At 39.4% G+C, this 21699-nt stretch overlaps 1 protein-coding gene across 1 annotated transcript in view; it reads left to right on the top strand.

Moving 5' to 3' along the window:
• Positions 1–5635: 5635 nt before the first annotated feature.
• The window catches only part of LIPC (lipase C, hepatic type), a 232190-nt gene continuing 216126 nt past the window's right edge, over positions 5636–21699 (top strand). The window contains exon 1 of the mRNA XM_020981824.2: positions 5636–5735. Coding sequence (XP_020837483.1) covers positions 5651–5735 — 85 coding nt within the window. The 5' untranslated portion in view covers positions 5636–5650. The remainder of the gene's footprint in view (positions 5736–21699) is intronic.

Genomic DNA, 21699 nt, shown 5'->3' with positions numbered 1-21699 from the left:
GGCTGCTAAATTCTCTTCCTACTCTAAATCTATGATCTGCTGTTTCCTGCCGCCTGAGCTTTTTGTGAGTAGAAATGGTTTCATTTACTGTCTTTGTAACCTTAGGTCCTAGAATACTGGCCGGCACGTAGTAGATACTTAATAAATGCTTGTTGGTTGATTGATTTGTACACTTCATGAAATCACCTCCTCCAATCCCTTTATTTGTCTCTTCAAGGAGAACCTGTAAGTCATCCATTCATTGAGTTGAAGCATTTTTGTCTTTGAATTTCATTCATAGGGAAAATGTCACTAGGGATCTGTGTCAATTCCTCCAGCAGAGTTGGCCATTGAACAAAGATCACAGGTTAAGAGCATTAACAAGTTAAATCGATGTTTGTAGATGGTTTAAGAATTGGGTGATGGAAATTGTCTCGTTATAAATTATATTTATGAAGATGGAGTGATAGGAAGCAATATGGGTGAGTTCTTCTCCACAAATGCCTCCTAACAAATCTAGAAAATGGACCAGACCAAATTCTGTTGGGGAAATCCAAAAACAGACACAGTAATTCCCTTTTTCCAGCACAGCCTGGCATAGGGAGACAAACTTCCGAGATCTGAAGACATTGGTTGGGCCATAAGCACACTGAAGCATGTGAGTATCCAGGGAGAGGCTTACACTCCAGAGCAAGAAGAAGTTTGAGATCCATAACCACCAGACCCATAACAGGGCACTGAGATGGAGACAGGTGCCAACTGGTTGTTTTATCACCTACTACCCAGTCCCAGGTCACAGATACAGGGTGGATTTAGAAGGGGACCTGCACACATCCAGGGTAGGAAGACCATGGGTGGTGTACTGAGCAAGGAAGAAATTCAGAGGCTAACAGACTGAGGTGTAACTCAGACCTCTGGCAAAGCAAGTTTGCACCTCCAGCCCAGCCTGGAGAAGAAAACCAGGGTGGGAATTTCAGACCAAAGGAGAGTCTACAATTCTGCCACTCTGAGCCAACAGAGCTTTCTGGCCGGCTGATAAGGACAGAGTCCAGCATCGGTCTACTCTTTCTCAGACCCAAATCCAGGTCAGGTACTTACAGAGCTCAGACCAAGGGGGCAGCAATTGAACTTTGCTCTGGATCAGATCTCTTTGGGAGCATTGAAAACTTACAGGTCCCCAGCCTGTCCCTGAGATGCTAGAATAATACAATACTCAGTATCTCAAGAGAGGAGTAAAATAACCACCCCAGACCTGCTCTTCAACATTTAAGTCCAAAGTCAGGAAGTAGGCTGGAGAATGGGCAAGCAAATAAAGAATCCCACCATAATGAACAGGTTGCTCAAGACAGAAATGCCTAAACATCTACAATCATTATCTCAGAGAAAAACACAGCATAGGCACAAACTCAATTAAAATTCCTGGAAGATATGAAGCAAGAGGAAATGGAATGAAAACATTTAAAGAAAAAATTAGATAAGAAATGAGAGCTATGGAAGAAAGAATTAGAAATGGAATTAACAGCTTGGCACAAAAGGTACAAAACTTTGACTAAGCCATAAACTCCCTGAAAATTGAAATGGACCATAGAGAAGCCAATGACTCCATGAAGCAACAAGAAATATTCAGACAAAGTCAAAAGGCCAAAAAAATAGGAGAAAATGTAAGATATCTCATAGCAAAAAACAATTGACCTGGAAAATTGATAGAAAGGGAAAAAATTAAGGATTATTAGACTATGCTATGATAAAAAAAAAACTGTCCAAGTCCCTCAGAACCAGATGGTAAAGTAGAAATTGAAAGAATCTGCCAGTTACCTTCCAAACAAAACCTCAACATGAAAACTCCCAGAAACATCATAGCCAAAATCCAGAGCTTCCGGGTCAAAGAAAAAGTGCTACAAGCAGTCAGAAAGAATTCTCTATCTGCCATCTTGGGTGAAAATTTAGATCATTTGAGTGATGGGGAGGATGAACTTCTTCATCTATAAAATGAGTCAGTCAACGTGTATTTGCTAAGCATTAACAATGTGCTCTACACTGAGGCTACAAAGAAAGGAAGTAATATCACTAGCTTCACAGGGTTGTTTTAAGGATCAAAGGAGGTAATATGTGTAAAGTGCTATTAGAAGGTAGATGGCTCAGTGAATGGAGCACTGAGCCTGGAGTCAGGAAGACCTGAATATAAATTTAGCTTCAGACATTTCCTAGCTGTGTAACCCTGAGGAAGTCACTCAACCTCTGTCTGCTACAGTTTTCCCAATTGTAAAATGGGGCTGGTAACATTAGCCCCTTTTCCACAGGGTTGGTGTAAGTTTCAAATGAGATATTTGTAAAGCTCTTAGCACAGTGCCTGGTTTATAGTAGGTTCTGTATAAATCCTTCCTTCCTCCCTCCCTTCCTTCCTCTCTCCCTTCCTTCCTTCTTTCATAAACCTTAAGGAATCATATAAAAATGCTAGCTGTTATTGTTATTAAACTACCATGTGGGATAAGTAGAGGAAGCTTTATTGTCACCATTTTATAAGAGAGAAGAAACTGAGTCTCAACAGAGAAGCAAAATGATTCATCTTCTTGCTCCTGGGCTTTGTCCTGGGCCCCATTCTTTTCTCTCTCTATATGCTCTCTTTTGATGATCTCATAAGCTCCTATCGCCATAATAATTATTCTCTCTGAGCAGATGACTCCCAACTCTATGTATCAAGCCTTCACATAGCTGTATCAAGTTTCACAGAAATGAAAAGCAAAAACCTTAATAGCTATACAAACCTGTATTTGCCAATGGTACCCAATATCTGTGCACCAATCTATAAAAATGTTAATAACTTGTCCTTCCCCAAGAGCTACATTGGAGTAAAATAAGCAACATCAGTTTCTTGGGAGTAGCTCCATATTCCAGTGCCTTCAAAGGATCCCAAGCTTGACTTGGCAAATTCATACTGGCAATCCTGGTATCGGAGTCACCAGGCTTCTTGGCATATCCTACCACTCAGTATACAGCTAATTGAGCAACCATTCACAATCATTCATCCAGCAATAATACTTACTCTGGAATTGTTCAAAAGAATGTCAGGAAGACAGCAAAGAACTTAGCTCCTAGGTACTAGTCCTGTTCCACACCCCTTGCAAACCAAGAGAGTTTCCATGACTGCAGCCCCCACTGAGAAGTCTGGCCCAGTCCCAGGCAATCTCCTAAAGGGGCTAAAAATGGAACTGATGTCTCTAGTGTCTTCTAGACAATTAGGGTTAGACTGGGATCATTGGGAAGTTTCAGATACACAGGACAGTTCCATCAATAGTACAAGTTCTAGATATATAGAATGGCCCAGCAGACATCCCACAACAATGCCCAGTGATATCTTCCACTACCACCAGGCATGTACCAGAATGTCAGAGCACCACTGCAAAATATTTGCACTAGAAATAAATGATCATCGCTCAGAGGAGGACAGAAAATGAGTCATTCCTCAATAAATAAGTTGGATTGAGCTCAACTCCAATGTCCAGTCATCCCAGGCTGCCCATTGGGCTCAGTCTTTTGTATCACATTGGGAAGAAATGCTGTCCACATCATGAATTATTTATAATTTGAGCAAGCCACACAATCTGTGAGTAGCAGCAGCTTAAAGGTTAAGGAAAGCTTCCTCTGAGTAGATAAAAACAACTGGTCGGCTTGAGACCATTCAAATCACTAACACTTTGAACATTCAAGAGCTGGAGAAAGAGCTAGGGGTGATGACAATATGGAAACCTCCTCCTCCTTCTCCTTTAAAAAAAAAAAACCCACCCAAGGATCAAAGTGGCTGAAATTTGAAATTGTTTCTGGCTCCATTATCTGTGACTGGAATCAGTCACTCTTGAATTTCCGAGCCTGGTTCCAGGGTAGATTAAAGAGTGTTATCTGTATTTGCAATTCCAGAACTACAAAGCCTCTGTAAACTCTTCACTGTAACCTTCCCAAAACCTTCTCTCCAAAGCATGGAAAATGCCAGAGCCGTTTAGCCTGTGATATAGCTTTAAAGCCTCGCTGTTCATTAACATGGGCTATAAGTTGTCTAAATATAGGACCTAGAGCTGGAGAGGGATCTTAAAGCCCATGTCACTCAAAGCCATGACTCTGCAGGTGAGGAAAATGAGATCTAAATGGGTTGAATGATGTTGCCCAAGCCATGCAGGTGCTTGCAATTGAAATCACAGGCAAGTGAACCAGCCTCAATTTGCTCATCTGCAAAATAAGTGTAATGATGTCTAAAAGTACCTGCCTCATGGGGTTGTTGTGAGGATCACATAAGGTAAAGTGCTTTACAAATTCTAAAGTAATTTGTAACTGTCTGTTTTCATTATCAAAACTCACTGTTAACTACCTTCTGTCCACTGTCTTATTGCTGCCGATGCCATCGCAAACTCAGGAAACATGAAATTGTAACAATCGTCACAGTTGGCATTTCTCTACAGTTTTACAGTTGCAAATAGCTCATATACCTTATCTAGTTTTCATGAACTGGAAAAGACCTTAGAAGCCTTTGAGCCTCATTTTACAGATGACGAGACTGTGGCAAACAGAGATTAAGTGACTTGCCCACAGCTACACAGATAGTAAGTGTCTGAGTTGGGATTTGGACCCAGATAGGCCTGACTCCAAGCGCATTTCCCCACCCACTATACCACCCTGGCTCCCTCAAATGCACCTCTGCATTAGCTAGGTCGTTATTGCTCTCAGAGACACAGTGGAGAGTATGATGCCTATTTGGGACCTGGTCAAAACAAACTGATTGGCAGTTTACAACTGCCATTAGACAAATGTTCTCCAAGTTTAAATGAAACCAGGACTCCAAGGAGTGTTCTGACAGCCCCCAGAACCCCTCCCAAGGCCCTGGTTTAGCAGGCTTTCTTTGCTGCCCCTCCCACCATCAGAATCCTCAACTCTGTTGCACTTTGATGGATACGGGCAGGCAAGCAAGCAGGCCCATTTACTACCAAGTCTTTGTTAAAGGTGAGCAAGTGTGAAGTTTTGCTTAAGGATGCTGGAGCTGTAGGAGGTATTTCTTTTGCTTCATTGGTAACTTCATGGTGTAGTGCTGCAAGACACTGAACATTTTCTTTAAACCACAAATTTGAACTGTGTGGGTTTCATTATTTTTTTTTAACCACCATTTAACCACAGGCTTTCGCAATTCTGCTGAGATCAACAGAACTGGGGTAAATTGGGGGATTCAGCCACTGCTTTTTATTCTTGCCCCGATCATCTAAAGCTTTACAGCTCCAGGCTCCCTTTCCTTTGCTGGTTTTGCAATTCTTTCAGATGGGGCCCTTAGGAAACCAAATTTGAGCTAGCTGTCCTCTGACCTTTGACAGAATTTCGAAATGCAAAATATTAACTTCTATTGGATCTATTCCTGAGCTGAACAAAGTAGCCCATCACAAACCGTTATACTTATAAAATCTATACCATGAAAAAAATTCCTTTAGAAGAGGGGGAAAAAAAGCAAAAATCCACTATTTGCCTTAGATGAGAATCACGGGGGGAAAGTACCGAGGACAACAGACAGGATGTTTAAAGGTTAATTATTAATGGGTAACCTTTCTTAACAAAGTATGCATCCTCCATTATTTTTCAGTTGTTTGGCTACAGAATTTAGCCAGGAGGCCTGTGTGCTAAGGCAGAACCAAAAGAAATGGGAAGTTTTCCGTGGGCTACACTTTTTTTACTCTTCTCCAACATTGTCCAATTAAATGCATATGGAAGAAGTCCTGATCCAGGTAAGAGTCTGTCTTTTGGGAGGGTCTATGGATTTTCTTGAAAATCTTTGATAGAAAGAATTAAGGGGTCTTGATTATATGGGACTGAACCCATTCTTTGCAAATGACCTGTGGTCCTCTTATTATCAGCATCCGCTTGAAAAGAAAGTGAAGTTGTTTAGTATCAGGGTGGAAATTTTTGGAGCTTGCTTTGAAAATCGCCCCAAGGTTGAGCACCTAAAGTCCCTGCAGCCACAAGCCAGTAACAATCACATCTGTCAATTAATGCTTTTGTAAGAGACTGATTCCTTCCAATTGTCATTTGAAATTATTTGAAATTTGAAGAAATAATTGCAAATCTCTGGATTTAGGGGAGCATTGGGTAGAGAAAGAAGTTGTATATTGAAAGAGGAATCTTGAATTGTCTAGAGCTCACAGATGCTTGAATTGAATTAATGAATTGGATGTTGAATAAGTAGAAGGAATTTTCAAGAAAAGGATATCTATTCCTGGCTAAATCTGGACTAAGGAAGTCCTTTACTTTCTATAATTATGTTGGGGGTTGAGTTTTCTTGCTTTGACTTGTTTTTGTTTTGCTAAAACATGATTCTGGGGAATCCACTTACAATCCCCTAGGTTTTGCTTGAAATGTCACAAACTTGATTGACAGATTATAAATCCTTCTTACACAATACAAAACGTGAAGTCTCTCGTTGCCTGACCAGAGAGGTCATTAACAACTTGATTGTCTAGCAATATATTAATGAACTCAGAGCATTAATGAATGAAATTATTTGGCTTAGTCCTTAGGACAGCTAAAAATGATTGAATTAAGTTGGCTTAGCTAGATGGGATTTTTTAAATTTTATTTATTTTGTTCTGAACTTAACAAATAAAACAAGTATTTCCTAGCACATAGTAGAACAGAAAACAAAAAGATCAAAATAGATTTGTGAAACTGCAAATCTATTATGTACAACTTCTGGTTAATGACTAATGGTGGAAATAGGGAGATTTGTGTTACCTGCCCCGAACTCCCACCTTACCAACTGAGGTTTTTGTGAGTGAAGAAGCTTCGAAGCAGACATGGGACAGTTTAACTTCCACATGCTCTCCGGCATTTGTCATTTTCCTTTTCTGTTAAAACATAGATATTGTTAATATGTAGTTTTCTAAGTCACCATGGGGCCCACAGATACCTTTATATGTGGTTTAGTAGCCCTGTTTGTATTGGAGTTTGACATCACTGCTTTAGGTCATTTCCCAATTTGAATAATAACAGTAAAGCCCTAGCATAAAAATTTGAACCCTAAATGTAGTGAGGCAGTAGCTTGATGAAGTGGAAAGAGTAATGGCTTGAAGTCATAAGAACTTGGTTTCGGTCCACCGTTTATTACCTGTGTGACCTTGGGCAAGTCATGTAACCTCATTGGGCCTTGTTTTGTTACACATAATTTGTCATTTGTATGATTATTTGTAGTAATTATTTATTACAGGGGCAGCCGTGGTGTGGTGGATAGAGCACTAGTCCTGGAGTCAGGAGGACCTGAGTTCAAATCTGACCTTAGACACACAACACTCATTACCTGTGTGACTCTGGGCAAGTCACTTAACCCCATTGCCTCACCAAAATAATGATAATAACAATAACAAAGGAAAGAAGAACACACAAAAAATTATTTATTACAAAAATTTATAAAATGAATGAATTGGATTAGTAGACCTGTAAAATTCTAGATCAGGGGAGAAGAACCTGGGGCCCTTTGATTGAATTCAAACTTCACAGAACAAATCCCCTTAATAAAAGGATCTGTTCTGTAAAATGTGGATGCGGTCAAAAGGCTACACCCGGGTCCCTAGAAGGCCACATGTGGCCTCGAGGCCACAGGTTCCCCACCCTGCTCTGTATCTATAATCTTGGGATGTTATATTTTAGAAGCTTTTTTCTTTATGTTAAAAATAAAAACCAACAACTAGAGGCTATTTATGCTGGCTCTAAGCCTTCCCCTAGAATGCTTTTGTAATAGGAGACTTTTGGTTAGTAACCAGAGAGTTGAATTTGAGGCTGAAGGGAGGAGTAGATTAAGTTTCTTGAGGCTTGCAGGGATGGGTCTGCATTTTCTGGAGCCAATCTGGCGGTACATGTTGGCTTGCTGGTTTCCCAGGATTCCTAATCATCTAAAACACAGAGGAAATATGGCAGGAACATCCTGCCCAGTGGACAGTTTTTGAAAGAAGGAAATCCAGCCTATTGACGATCATATGAAACAAATATTCCAAAGTCACTAATAATTAGAAAAATGAAAATTAAAGTAACTCTAAGGTTGTACTTCATGTCCATCGGAGGCAGTGGATAGCATGCTGGATCTGGAGTAGGGAAGATCTAAGTTCACATTCCACCTCGGATACTTACTATGTGACCCTGGGCAAGTCACAGCCTCTGCCTGCTTCAATTGCATTATCTACAAAACATGGATAATAAGAGCACCTACCTCCCAAAGCTGTTGTGAAAATAAAGTGAGATATTTGTAAAGCACTTTGAAAAACTTAAGGTGCTATATAAATGTCAGTTATTATTATTGTTGTTGTCATGATTACTATTACATTGGCAAAGCTGCAAAAGAGGAAAATGACAAATGTTAAAGGAACTGTGAGGGGGAAAAAAACACTGATAACTGTTGTTGAAGCTGTGAATTGGTCTAGTCATTCTGAAAAGCAGGAACTATACCCACGAAGTCACTAAACTCTGCATAATCTTTGCCCTAGTGATACAGTACTAGGCCTATGCTCCAAAGAGATCAAAGGAAAAGGAACCATGCTAACAAAAGTATTTATAGCATCAGTGTTTGTAGTGACAAGGAACTGGAAACAAAGGGGTTGCCCATCAGGGAATGGCTGAAGAAATTAAGTATTTGAATGTAATAGAATATTGTTGTTCTCTAAGAAATGGTGAAAGGGACATGTTCCACACATGAGAAGTTGAAGATCAGCTAGTTGCTTGGTATAGCTTTTGAGGTGAATTGAATAGCTATGAGGTCCTCTCTGAAGACCTAAAAATCTGTGTCCCACACTAAGTGTGAGTGTGCAGGCGCATTGCTGTTTTTGTTCTTCGGCAGTTTCAGTTGTATCTGACATCATGACCCTATCTGAGGTTTTCTTGGCAGAGATACTGGAATGGTTTGTCATTTTCTTATCCAGCTCATTTTACAGATGAGGAGCTGAGGCAAGCAGGGTTAAGTGACTTGCCCAGGGTCACACAGCTAGTAAGTGCTTGAGGCTGAATTTGAATTCAGATCTTGATCCTGACCCAGGGCCTGACACTCTATCTACTGTGCCACCTAGTTGCCCCATTCCCTGCCATACTATGACTTCATTATACTATGTTCCATATGTTTCTTTATTATCACCAGAAAACTTGATGCAGCAATACTTATTATCATTGGATCTCTTGTGTAAGTAAATAATTTTCTTTTAGGTTAAAAAAAGGGTCGAATTTCCTTCCCCTCCCAAATACTCCTCAAGATTCTTGGATGATCACTTCAGCGCTGGTGACATAATATATTTGGCTCTTATGTCTTTATGGCTACTCTGTTACTTAGCTACCTCCCAGGTTCATTTTCCCTGCAAGTATCAGCATGGCATCATAGATAGAGAATCCTTCTGGCAGTCAGGAAGCCCTGGGTTCAAGTCCCACCACTGATTCCTTCTGTGTTACTTTGGCAAGTCACTTAAGCTCTAGGCAGCTCTCTTAAAGAATGTGGCAGATCTGCATTGGTAAAGGGAGTTTGCTCACTGGGAGTTGCCTACACTATAGGAAGCACAGTTCCTAATCTCCACACCACCCCCTCAATCCCCTTCATTGTCCTTAAACATTTCAACTCTCAGGACTTCTTTCTAAAACTCTTGGGTTTGCTTATGCATAGCTTCATGATTTAAAAGACAACATTTCCTAAGAAACAATCCTGAGACAGGGAAGAAAGATCAATTCTTAATTATCTAAACAAATTGGTATCTTGAAGAGTAGCTTATAAACAGAACCCAAATTACCAAAATTTGTAATCCTTCCACCCCACTATGGAAAGACCCATATTTATTAGAGTTTTGTGAAAGGGGGAGATTTGTAGATGGAAGACCTTGGTTTGAATCCTAGCTCTACCTACTCCTTACTAGCTGTGTGACCTTGGACAAGGCCCTCTGTGGGCCTATGTCTTCTTATTGGTAGCTTCTTGGGCCCACACAAGACCTAAATCTACAATAAACCTACAGTTCTATCAAGCCCGCTTCTCAACTCTGGGACTTGGAGGTTGGGGAAGTGGCAGGGTTAAGGAGGAGGCAAGGGAGTTTCTGATGACCTAGAACTCAACATTTTCCCAGAGAAGCCATGTTTTAGATGGTGCTTAGGTTATATACTACCATGATACCTCTATGAACAAAGCTCATGCGATCACATATCACATGTCACATACTAGAGGGGACCTCAGAGGTCATCTAGTCCACACATATACCCCACTTTTTTGGAGGCAATCAGGGTTAAATGACTTGTAAGTTTCTGAGATCAGATTTAAACTCGGGTTCTGCTGACTCCAGGGCTGGTACTTTATCCACTGCACCACGTAGCAGCCACAACATACCCACTTTAAAGAGCAGAAAACTAAGGCACAGGGACTTGCCCAAAGTCACCCAGGTAGAAGGTGTCAGAGGTAGGATTTGAACCCCACTCCTCTAAACTGAAAATCAACAGCCTTTCCACCTTAACATGCTACCTCAATATGTCCCAGTGACATAAGCTATGGTCAAAAGCTTCCTTATCAGCAGTAAAAAGAACATAGCCTTGATAGCAATACATTCAAGACATCAGAAGGAGCCAGTTAGAATTTGAGATTGTAATTCAACACTAAAAAAAAATGTCAGATGTGTCAGGAAAGATAAAATATGCAATCACAGCCAAAGGACTAAATCAAGCCATTGTTATGTACATTGTGATTCCAGATAAAGAGATTTTTCCCTAAGGCCTTGCTGATGCTCAAAAATTCCTTTATTAGAGCACCAAGCCTTTCATTTCATTTTTTCCTTTCTCTCTCTCTCTTTTTTTAAGCACTATTGTGATTTCATTGGTACAGGGAATTCCCAGTGAGTAAATGCCTTCTACCAATGCTGATCAGCAATGACCCTGTCAAAGGCATTGAATGGTAACTTTCCCAGAGTCCCACAGGCAGAATGTGGCAGGGGCAGGAAGTGAACAAGGGTTTTCTGTCTCTGAGGTTTTTCTAACCAATATGTTAAGCTACCTTCATTTCATTTTGGTTTTTTTGAGGCAATCAGGGTTAAGTGATTTGCCCAGGGTCACACAGCTTGTAAGTGCCCAAGGTCATATTTGAACCTAGGTCCCCCTGACTCCAGGGCTGGTGCTCTATCTACTGTGCCCCTCCCTTCATTTCATAATTGGAGGTAAAAGGATGAAAATGCAAGTGTTTGGTGGAGGTAAGAGTGGAGTGTAATATATTGTTTTCATTATTATTCTCAGAACAACGTTTTTATGTAGAGAGCCTTTTGGTTTATAAAGAGCTCTGTTTCCAACTAGCCTGTAACACAAGCAAATGTAGTATTATTTTATCCATTGTGCAGATGAGTAAAAGTGAGCTTCCAAAGGAGGAAGAAATTTGACCAACGTCACACGGCTAGAGTCAAGACTGGAAACCAGGTCTTTTGACTCCAAATACGGTATTCTTTTTACTCGATATACCACAGTTCTTCTTATTAAAGTATAATCAACCAGTCAGTCCACCAACAAGTATAAATGATGCAATGTGAAATCCTTTTGAGTCTTTTCTAGGACACTAGGGATCAGGAATCTGAAGGACAGTGGACATCCAGAGCACAGGAGAGGAGTGGCCATTGTAGTTGAAGGGGGTAGGTATAGAAAAGAAGAGAATCCTAGGGCACTAAAGACAAACTGTTGACTTAATAATTTTGCTGAGGGTCAGCCTTGTTTGGCCTTCAACTTTGTGCAGGCAAATAGAAACTATGTTCAGAGATGGTTTTTGTCCTGGGAATATGTACATGGGCACAGCTTAGCATGAACACCGCTCACATGACGTATGGATTTTAATGTTTGGATTTTAATATGGCTGACTTTGTTATGCAGGAACTTTGATCCTAAAGGATTCATTAATGGAGTATTAGTAGTACAGTTGTGGGTCAAAACATGCTTTTGTGAATTAGCTTAGGAACCCAGCCCTATTATTCTATGGGAAAATGCCTCCCAAATTCTGGATTATCACCTTACAAACCAACTTTGGAAGATAGCTGAACACAATACCTCCACGGCCACAAGCTCTGGTCTGGACGCTGATGCTGTCTGCACAGTTCACCCTGTTCAGTCATGTCTGGTCCTGAAAGCTACACCTAGAACACTTGTAGCTAATACGTGAAATGTACCTAGTTATTTGAGAAAAACACATTGTTTTTTCAAGATATTTTATTCAATTTTATGAAGGTCAGTTTTTCTTATTTTTTCATGGCTTTTATAGGTCTTACAGGTATATTATAGGTATTTACAGGTATAGTTTTATTCATCAGAAAGCAGTATGGCTTAGTGCAGGAGTACGGAACCTGTGGCCTCAAGGCCACATGTGGACCTCTGGGTCCTCAAGTTAGCTTTTTGACCGAATCCAAACTTCACAGAACAAATCCCCTTAATAAAAGGACTCAGTCAAAAGGCCACACCCAGGGACCAAGAAGGCCACATGTGGCCTCGAGGCTACAGGTTCCCTACCCAGGCTTAGTGGATGGTGAGTTAGCCCCAGAATCAGGAAGACCTGAGTTCAAACTTTGCCCCTAACATACTGATTGCGTTACTCTGGACAAGTCACTTAAGCCCTCGAGGCCAAGGCAGTTCTCCAAGTATATAAATTTTAGAGAAGGTACCAGCCTGCAATGGAAGAAGTTCCTCACTGGCAGCTTCTTATATCAACAAAATCACAGATGTGGTCAGATAAAACCAAAAGAATTATAGTCAAGGTAATTTTTTTTAATTTCCTAAATCTTTTTTCCCCACAATTTAAAAAAATACATTTTTTTAAAATTGAATGTAATGGGGTGATTGGGAGGAGGCCCTGATTTACTGGACTGGACACTTCCTATGGGCTGGATATGGCTGCAGTACCTTGCTAAAGGATGTCATGTTTCATTTCCCAACATGCCCCTTCTCTACCCAGAGAGCCATCTCTTATAACAAAAGATAAAAAAAGAAAGCACTTCAGCAAAACTAACCAATACAACAGTTGAGTCTGATGGTATTTGCTCCTTTCTGGTTCCATAGCCTCCCCACTCCCAACCTATTCCCAACCTCTGTGGAAAAAAAAAAAAAAAGAAAAAGAGAGTTGTAATATGGTGCCTCCTCTTCAGGGCCAAACTTGGTTGTCATAATTTAAACAGCATTCAGTTTCAGTTTTTCTTACTGCTATTTTTCTTTCCATTTACATCACTATAGTTGTGTATTTGGTTTTCCTGGTTTTTTTTTTTCTTGACTTTGTGTCAGTTAATATGTCTTCATATACCTTCCTGAATTCTTCATATGCATGATGGCACAGTGGATAGTGCTGGGTCTAGAGTCAGGAAGTCCTGAGTTCAAATCTGGCCTCACACACTCACTAGTTGTGTGACCCTGGGCAAGTCACTTAACTAATTTGCCTCAATTTCCTTATATGTAAAATAAGCACTAACCTCCTTATCAAATGAGATAATAATTGTAAAGCACTTTGAACAGTGCCTGGCACATAATAAGTGCCATAGAAATGCTAGCTGTTATCATTATTTCTTCTTGTGGTCCAGTAAAATTCTGTTGTAAACAGGTACCACAAAGTGTTAGCCATTCCCAGTCTCTGAGCATCTACTTTGAGTTCCAAAAGAAATCCAAAAAACAAGTGCTACTGGATATATTTTGATGTATGAAGGAATTTTCTTTCTGTCTTAGACCTTCTTAGGGTACATGTCTAACAGTGGGCTCTTGGGGTCAAAGAAAATGGCATTTTGCTCACTGTCTTAGCCTTATTCCAGCTTGCTTTCCAGAATGATTGTGCTAAGTCACAACTTCACCAAGAGTGTGTGTAACTGTCTCTCTACTATCCCTCCAACTTAAACTATTCCGTGTTTTGTTATCTTTGCTAATTTGCTGGGAGTGAGATGAAACCAGAATTGTTTTAATTTGTACTTCTCTCATTATTGAGTTGGAATAGTCTTTTTTTTATGGTTATTAATAGGTTACAATTCTTCTGGGAATGGTTTGTTTATATCCTTTGACCACTTATTCTTTCATAAATGGTATTTGTTGTTATGTATTTGTGCTAGTCCCATATATATCTTAAATATTAAACCTTGTTCAGAAATATTTGATGCAAAGATTTTTCCTAATCACTTTATTCCCTTCTTATCCTAATTGCATTGAGCTAGTCCGTACAAAAGCTTTTCAATTTCATGCATCTGTATTCTGTATTTTATCCTTTATAATCACCTCTCTTTTCTTATTTAAGAATTTTCCCTTAGAGATAGCTGTGAAAGGTGCATCATCTGGCTCCCTTCTAATCTTATCTTATGCTGTGATCTTTATTGTTTAGGTCATATATCCATATTGTGGTATATGCTGTAAGCTATTAAGTTAGTCTAGTATATAACTTAATATCTGTAGAATTTCTTTCCAGTTTTTCCAGAAGTTCTTATCAGAGAGTCCTTTCCCAAATACTTTATATTCATGTTTTTTCCCAAATATTGGATTCTTAAATTCAGCTATTTCTTATTCATCTTTATCTACTTGATCTACTTTTCTCCTTTTCAAACAGTACAAAATAATTTTGATGTTTACTCTTTTATATTATAATGCGAGAGCTGGAAGTGTTCCTCCATTACTACTCAGATTTAATATGCTTTTAAGTCTCCATTTAGGTGCCTATCTTTTATTTCTATTCTTTATATTAAATACTATATTTATTACATTGTGATCTGTAGAGTATGTGTTTAGTGCTTTATTTTTTACATTCATTTGCAATTTTCCTGTGCATTATCACATGGCCTATTTTTGTAAAAGTACCATTGATGTTAATAAATATGTATATTCCTTAATGTTCCCATGCAGAAGCTGCTAAGTCTTTCATCTCTAAATTCTCTATCAATTTGTTCAGTTCACTCTTTTTCTTTTTGTTTATCTTTCTGTTAGATCTGTATTACTCTGAGAAAGGAATTCTAAAACTCCTAGAATTATTGTTGCTTGCTGTCTGTCTTTTTGCACCTTATGATCTAAGAATAAAAATATAAATATAAGCCATTAATACTGACCTAAAGTTTTTTTTACATAGTCCTTCAAATACTTGAAGCTAGCTATAATTTTGTTTGTATTTTTGTTGTTAAAACATTAAAAAAGTTTTTAAAAAGTTAAAAAATATTTTAAAAGTTAAAAAAAGTTTTTTAAAAAGTTTTGAAAAGTTAAAAAATATTTTAAAAAGTTAAAAAAAGTTAAACTTTTTTAATGTTTTAACAACAAAAAAATACAAACAAAATTATAGCTAGCTTCAAGTATTTGAAGGACTATGTACAAAAGGGATTAGATTTGTTTTGCTCAGCCCCAGAGGGCAGAACTGGGAGGAATATGTGGAAACTGAAGAGAATTAAATTTAGGTTCCTTATGAGAGAAAACTGGATAACAATGAGAGCTGCCCAAAAGTGAAATGAGATGCCTTGGGAGTATGGAGAGTAGCTGTTCTGTGGCAATATTGGATTATCCAATAGGCACACTAGGCAGGTGCTGAAAGGTGAAGTTTAGCATTTTCCTGTATCACTGGGAGTCTTCAAGTGCAGACTAGGTGACCAATTGCCAGAGGGAATTCCTATTGCTATTCAATATGAGTTGCTAATGTGATACAATATTCAGAAAGGCTAACCTGGTTGAAGACTATACTGAGAGGCATAATGTTCAGGACTAAGAAGGTGATCCCTTTAGTCTGTACCCCTTTAGTCAGGCCACATCTGATCCTCTGAGAGGGGATGAGGAGGGCAGCGTAAGACGTATTCAGAAATCGATGTTATGTAAAAACAAAAGGCATTAATAAAAATAAGATCAAACTTTAAAAAAAGTCTTCTGTTGATTTTTGTCTTTCAAACATCAAAATTTCAAAGTTAAAAAAATGAAATCTAGGTTAAAAAATAGGTTATAAAGATCAAAACAGAACAAAGACAGAGTTGTCTTACAAGTGTCTAAGTAACATTTCAGAATAATTGTTGCAAGAGTCATCAGATCAATGCATCATGGTGTCATAGTAACTGCAGATTCTAAAATAGTTTCAGCCTAGGCTTTTGAAGGGACCAGTGCAAGTAAAGATACTACAAAAGTTATGAAGGTGTCCATGTTGGTTGTGGCCTAATGGCCAGCCATATGGCCAGGAGCTATCCAAGCAGAGAAGGGATCTTTAGTGATAGAATGGACCTTCAGGTTTATCTAATCCTGCTCATCTTCCAGATGTGGAAGGCATATTCTCAAGGGCTTAAATTATCTACTCAAAGTCACGTAACTAGTCTCAGTTCAATCTAACGTTATGTTTTATCAAGCACCTGATCTATGCTAGGCACCTGGTATTAACTAGAACCCTGGCCTCTGACTTACACTTTAGTGTTCATTCTACATCATCTTCAAACATACAAGATAAAAACCTGCCTCTTTGTTAGGCACATTAATGCATTGTTGGTGGAGCTGCAAATTAGTAAAATCATTCTAGAAAGCAATATGTAATTATGCAAATGAAGCGGCTAAAATATCCATACTCTGCTGAACAGCATTTACCTTTAAGGAGCTCACTGACTAATGATAATACTTTTTAAATGTTCCATATATACCAAAATATTTGTCAGCCCTTTTCACAGTAGCAAAGAACTGCAAACAGAAAAGACACTATCTATTGGGGAGTATAGACAATGACTACGACAACACGAATAGGAAGAATGATGACCACAGAACAATAAAAAATGAATGTTGCAGATTATAAAGAACAAGCTTGGCCTCAAAGAAGGTATATGAGAAGACACCTCCACTCACTCCTTTGCTGAAGTGTGGCAACATATGTGGACATTGCGTATAATGTTAGTTGTTTGTTTTTGTAACGTATTAATTTTTGCTAAATTTTTCTCTTACTTTTTTTCTTTTTAAAATTAAGAAAAAAAATTGTTATAAGAGATGGCACTTATGGAAGGACCCAGAATAAAATCTGGGCAAGGCACAAACAAAAGGACACCAATAAAAATCTATTTAAAAAACAACAACCTGTCTCTCCTACCTATGCCCACCTAACCTATGTGGACAGGACATGGCCCTGTACCTGCCCTAGGACCAAAAAGAGACTATAATTCCCTCTCCCATAAAGAAAATCGTGGCATTTTGGTTCCTGAAAACACACAAAAGTGATTTGTGACCCAGAAGAAACAATATTCAACCTGAAATTTACTTGTCATGGATTTAAAACGTTCCAGTATCTAATTAAGCATTCTTACTCAGCCATGACGTGGCAGGCCTGGAGATAGCATTAAGAAGAGCCCTTTTCATTTTGTGACAGCTGCAGACAAACCTGGGTAGGGATTTGGGGGGCCCTAGTCAGTTTAATATCAATCTTTTAGTAACTATGCAGAACTTTCCAGTGAGAAAACATTTCTCCGCAGCCTTGCTCCAGAGAAAACCAGAGTTCTAAATGGGAATACTTTCAGGGTTAAAAACATTTGGGGAGGAGGGAGGGTGTTGGCAGCAGGAGGTGGAGCCTGAAGAGGGAGTGGTCCAACCTTTGTCCTGGTGTGCCTTGGGAAGGGGGCTGGAGGGGTACCATCGTGTGACAGGAACCTGGGGCAGGTGGGATACAGTGACGAGAGCTCTGGCTTTGAAGTCAGAAGTTGCTGTGGGTCAGTCGTCTCAGTCTTGTCTGACTCTTTGTGACTCTATCTGGGGCTTTCTTGGCAAAGATACTAGAGTGGTTTGCCAAGTCAGAAGACCTGAGTTTCAGTCTCCTCTGATGTTTGCTACTGGTGTGGCCCTGCACAAGTCACTGAATCTCTGTAGACCTCAACTTCTTCTGGCATCTGTAAAATGAAGGGAGTTGAACCAAATAGACTCTGAGATTTCCTTCTTCACTTTATTTGTAATCTTATGCTCAGTTGTGAAGCAGGGATCCTGCAGGGGATTGTGAGTGGAGATGGTGGTTCTAGTGAGGAGGTGGGACCCTTGGATCTCTTGGGTCTGGGACAAAGCACCCTATGCTAGTTAGGAAACCCTGGCTCCAAGGAAACCCGAGGAATAAAATTGATGCTGATAACTCAGCTCTCTGAGCCTCAATTTCCACCTCTATAAAATGAAGACTAAATAATCTCAAATTAAATAATCTCAAAAATCCCTTCCATCTTAAAATTCTAACTCCATGTATTCTTTGATTCTTTGGACTAATCCTCTATAACCTTTGAGAGGCAGCACGGTATATGAATAGAGAGCTAACTTCTCAAATCTTGCCTTAGCAAGTGACTTCTCTGTCACAAGGCAATACTCTAAGATTGTGAACTATAAATTGTGTGTATGTGTGTTTGCAGTTTACAAAAGGGTTCCTCGTGGTAAATAGTTTCTGTATGCTTATGCCCACTTTAAACAGCATCAAATTGAGGCTGAGAGAGGAAAAACAATTTGCAGAAGGTCATTCAATTAGGATCAGAGCCAGGATTAAGACTTGTGTCTCCTAGTCTAGCGTTCTTTCCGCTATAGTATGACATTAGCATTATTTTCCTTAATCTCTTTTTACTTGGCATAAATTTTGATTTGTTTACCCTTGTGAAAGTAACTATTTTCTAGACTAGTTGTTAGCAAAATATAAGTTTCAGTTGTGAATATGAATAATCAATGTCTTTGATCTCATGGATATGCTAATCTTTGGGTATGTATTGATGGAGAAGAATTTTAGCTATAGAGAAAGCAAATGTTAGATGTCAATGGACACTTCTTCCCCAGCCTCCCAGACAGGCCTTCCTCAGAAATACTCAGATCTTCTCAGAAGGCAGCTTCCAGCCTGTAGTAGCACTGCCCGCCCTGATGGAGCTTCATCAGTGCTATTGATTAGCTGTGGCATAGAAAAGATTTAGAGTAATTTATCTGGACTACCAATGCCCAAGAGAAGGCTTGAATATGAATCCCCCATTTAAAAAAAAAAAAAGAGTCATGTTCCAAGCGGAGTAACAGACCTAATAAGAAACACCATGTAACCCATAATTCCTTACATTTGTCAATGAATCTGTGATCTCCATCTCGACGTTGGTGCAGATGGTAAGCCATCTACACCTCATCCTATGCAATTCTCAGTCACATCTTCCCATAATTCCTTTTTTGAGAACTCACTTACTATGATAGAGACCTTTCCCTAGGTCTTTCTGTATTGCTGCATTACTAGGGCAGTACTTGGAATGGTCATCGGTCATCTTTTGCTCTTACTACCTGATCAACCTACCTCCTATTCCTGTCAGGCAATTCCTAGAGGATATCCCTTGGAGTAATATGGTGTCAAATTTGGAGTCAGGGGACCTGGATTCAAATTCTGATCTTGGGCAAAAAATTTAATCTCTTTGGGTCTTGGTCTCATCCTCTGTAAAATAAGAAAGTTCGACTAAACGACCTCTGAATTCCCTTCTAGCTTTAAAACTAGGAACCTACCATTTACATAGCACTTTTAATTTCTAAGAAAATATTTTCACATTATTATTCACATCATTATCTCATTTGGTCTTCATAATATCCCTCTACGGGTGTGTCTATTTATTCAACAAATAATGTAATAAGTTCCTACTTTGTGCTAAGAGCACTATGCTAGGGTACTGGGGACATAAAAAGGTTAGATAAAGTATTGTCTCTGTCCTCTTGGGGTTCACAGGCTATTGAGACTGTCTTATAATCCACCAACCACTGAACCAACTGGAGCATTAATCTGGACTGCAATAAGAAGATGGCAGTCTCATCAGACAAGATTTATGATAGGTATTGCCAAGAGCCAAAATAGAGAAAAAGGAAATAATTCTTCTACCTTATTCTTTTAAGCATATTCATAGATTTAAAACTGAAAGAGACCTCAGAGGTCATCTAATAAAACCCTCTCATTTTACAGATGAGGAAACTGAGGCCCTGAGCCAATTCAATTCAATAAACATTTATTAAGTGTTAGGGAGACAAAAAGAGGCAAAAGACAGTTCTTACCCTCAAGGAGTTTATAGTCTAATGTGAGAGACAACGTGGGACACAAACAAATATATGCCAAACAAGCTATATACAAGATAAATAGGGAATAATTAAGAGAGGGAAAGCACTGGGATTAAGAGGTGTTAGGGAAGGATTCCTGTTGAACATGGAATTTTAGTTGGGATTTGAAGCCAGAGAGGTCAGTAGTCAGAGTGGAGGGGGAAGAACATTCCATGCATGGGGGACAGCCAGACAAAACACCAGGAGCTGAGAGATGAAATGTCTTGTTCCAGAAAACAGCCAAGAGGCCAATGTCACTGGATCAAAGAGTGTGCATCAGAGTAAGATGTAGGAAGGCTGGAGAGGTAAGAAGGGGTTAGTTTCCTTGCCCAGGTAATGCAAGTAGTAGAGGCGAGATCTGAACCAAGATCCTTTCATCCCTTATCCAGTATTCTTTCCACTGTACCATACTCCCTTCTCAGATAATATTTTGGGTTTGTTCAGTTTGTAATTCTAGTTTGTAATTCACGATTAATCCGAAATTGGGAACTTTATAGCTAACCTGTGCCTTCTGTAACTGGCTAGTTGCTTATTAGGCCACTGAGCAGTCCAATAGATACGGTATTGGACTTGGAATCAGGAAGGCTAGAGTTCAAATCCAACCTCAGATAATCACTAGCTGTGCGACCCCTGGGGAAGTCACTTTTTATCTTGGGGAAGTCAGTTTCTTCGTCTGTAAAATGAGGATAGCAATAGCCCCTACCTACTAGGTTTATTGTGAGGATAAAATGAAATTATAGTTGTAAATTATTTTTTATCTTAAAATTTTATGTAAATGCCAGCTGCTGTTTATTACTGTTCTCATTATTAATCCTCTGGATATGATTGGAGTAGATTCACTGAGATATTTATTCCTACTCGTCTTCGCCTCTTTTTAAATTAACCCGGGTGAGACAGCTTGTGAAATGAAAATAGTAACACTTCACATTTCTACAGCCTATTTGACAAAAGGGCAGTTTGGTGGCACAGTGGAGACAGTGTCAGGCCTATGGTCAGGAAGACCTGCATTCAAATCCAGCCTCAGATACTTACTAGTTGTGTGACCCTGGGCAAATCACTTAACCCTGTTTGCCTCAGTTTCCTCATCTGCAAAATGAGCTGGAAAAGGAAATAGCAAACCACTCCAGTATCTTTGTCAAGAAAACCCCAAACGGGGTCACAAAGAGTCACATATGACTGAAAACCAATTACTCCAAGCAACATCATTTTACACGAGAGAAAGCCAAAGCACTAGGGATTATCTTGTAAGCATCTGAGGCAGTAGTTGAACCCAAATGTTCTGACTCTACCACGCAGCTAGTAGAAAGCTCCCTAGTATCTGTAGGATTACAAACAAATACTCTCTGTTTGGCAGCTCCAGTCTACTTCTCCAGGACTATGATACATTACTGCCTTTGGTTCTCTTTGGTCCAGTCAAAAGGGCCTTCCTTTACCTCCCCAGCAACGTTCTGCCTCCGGTCCCAGTGCCTCTGTATAGCTGAGTGGCACAGGAGACAGAGAGCTAGACCTAGAGTCAGAAAGACTTTGGTTCAAATTCAGCCTCAGCCACATACTATCTGTGTGACCTTGGGCAAGTCACTTAACCAGTGCCTGCTTCCGCTTTCTCATCTGTAAAATGGGAGCAATAACAGTACCTCCAAGGGTTGTTGTGAGAATCAAATGAGATAAATTTTGTAAAGTACTTCCCAC

The sequence above is a fragment of the Phascolarctos cinereus genome, unplaced genomic scaffold (genome assembly GCF_003287225.1).
Source record: "Phascolarctos cinereus isolate Bilbo 61053 unplaced genomic scaffold, phaCin_HiC Scaffold_3;HRSCAF=262, whole genome shotgun sequence".
In the NCBI taxonomy this organism is placed as follows: Eukaryota; Metazoa; Chordata; class Mammalia; order Diprotodontia; family Phascolarctidae; genus Phascolarctos; species Phascolarctos cinereus.
This window is presented reverse-complemented; position numbering and strand designations above follow the sequence as displayed.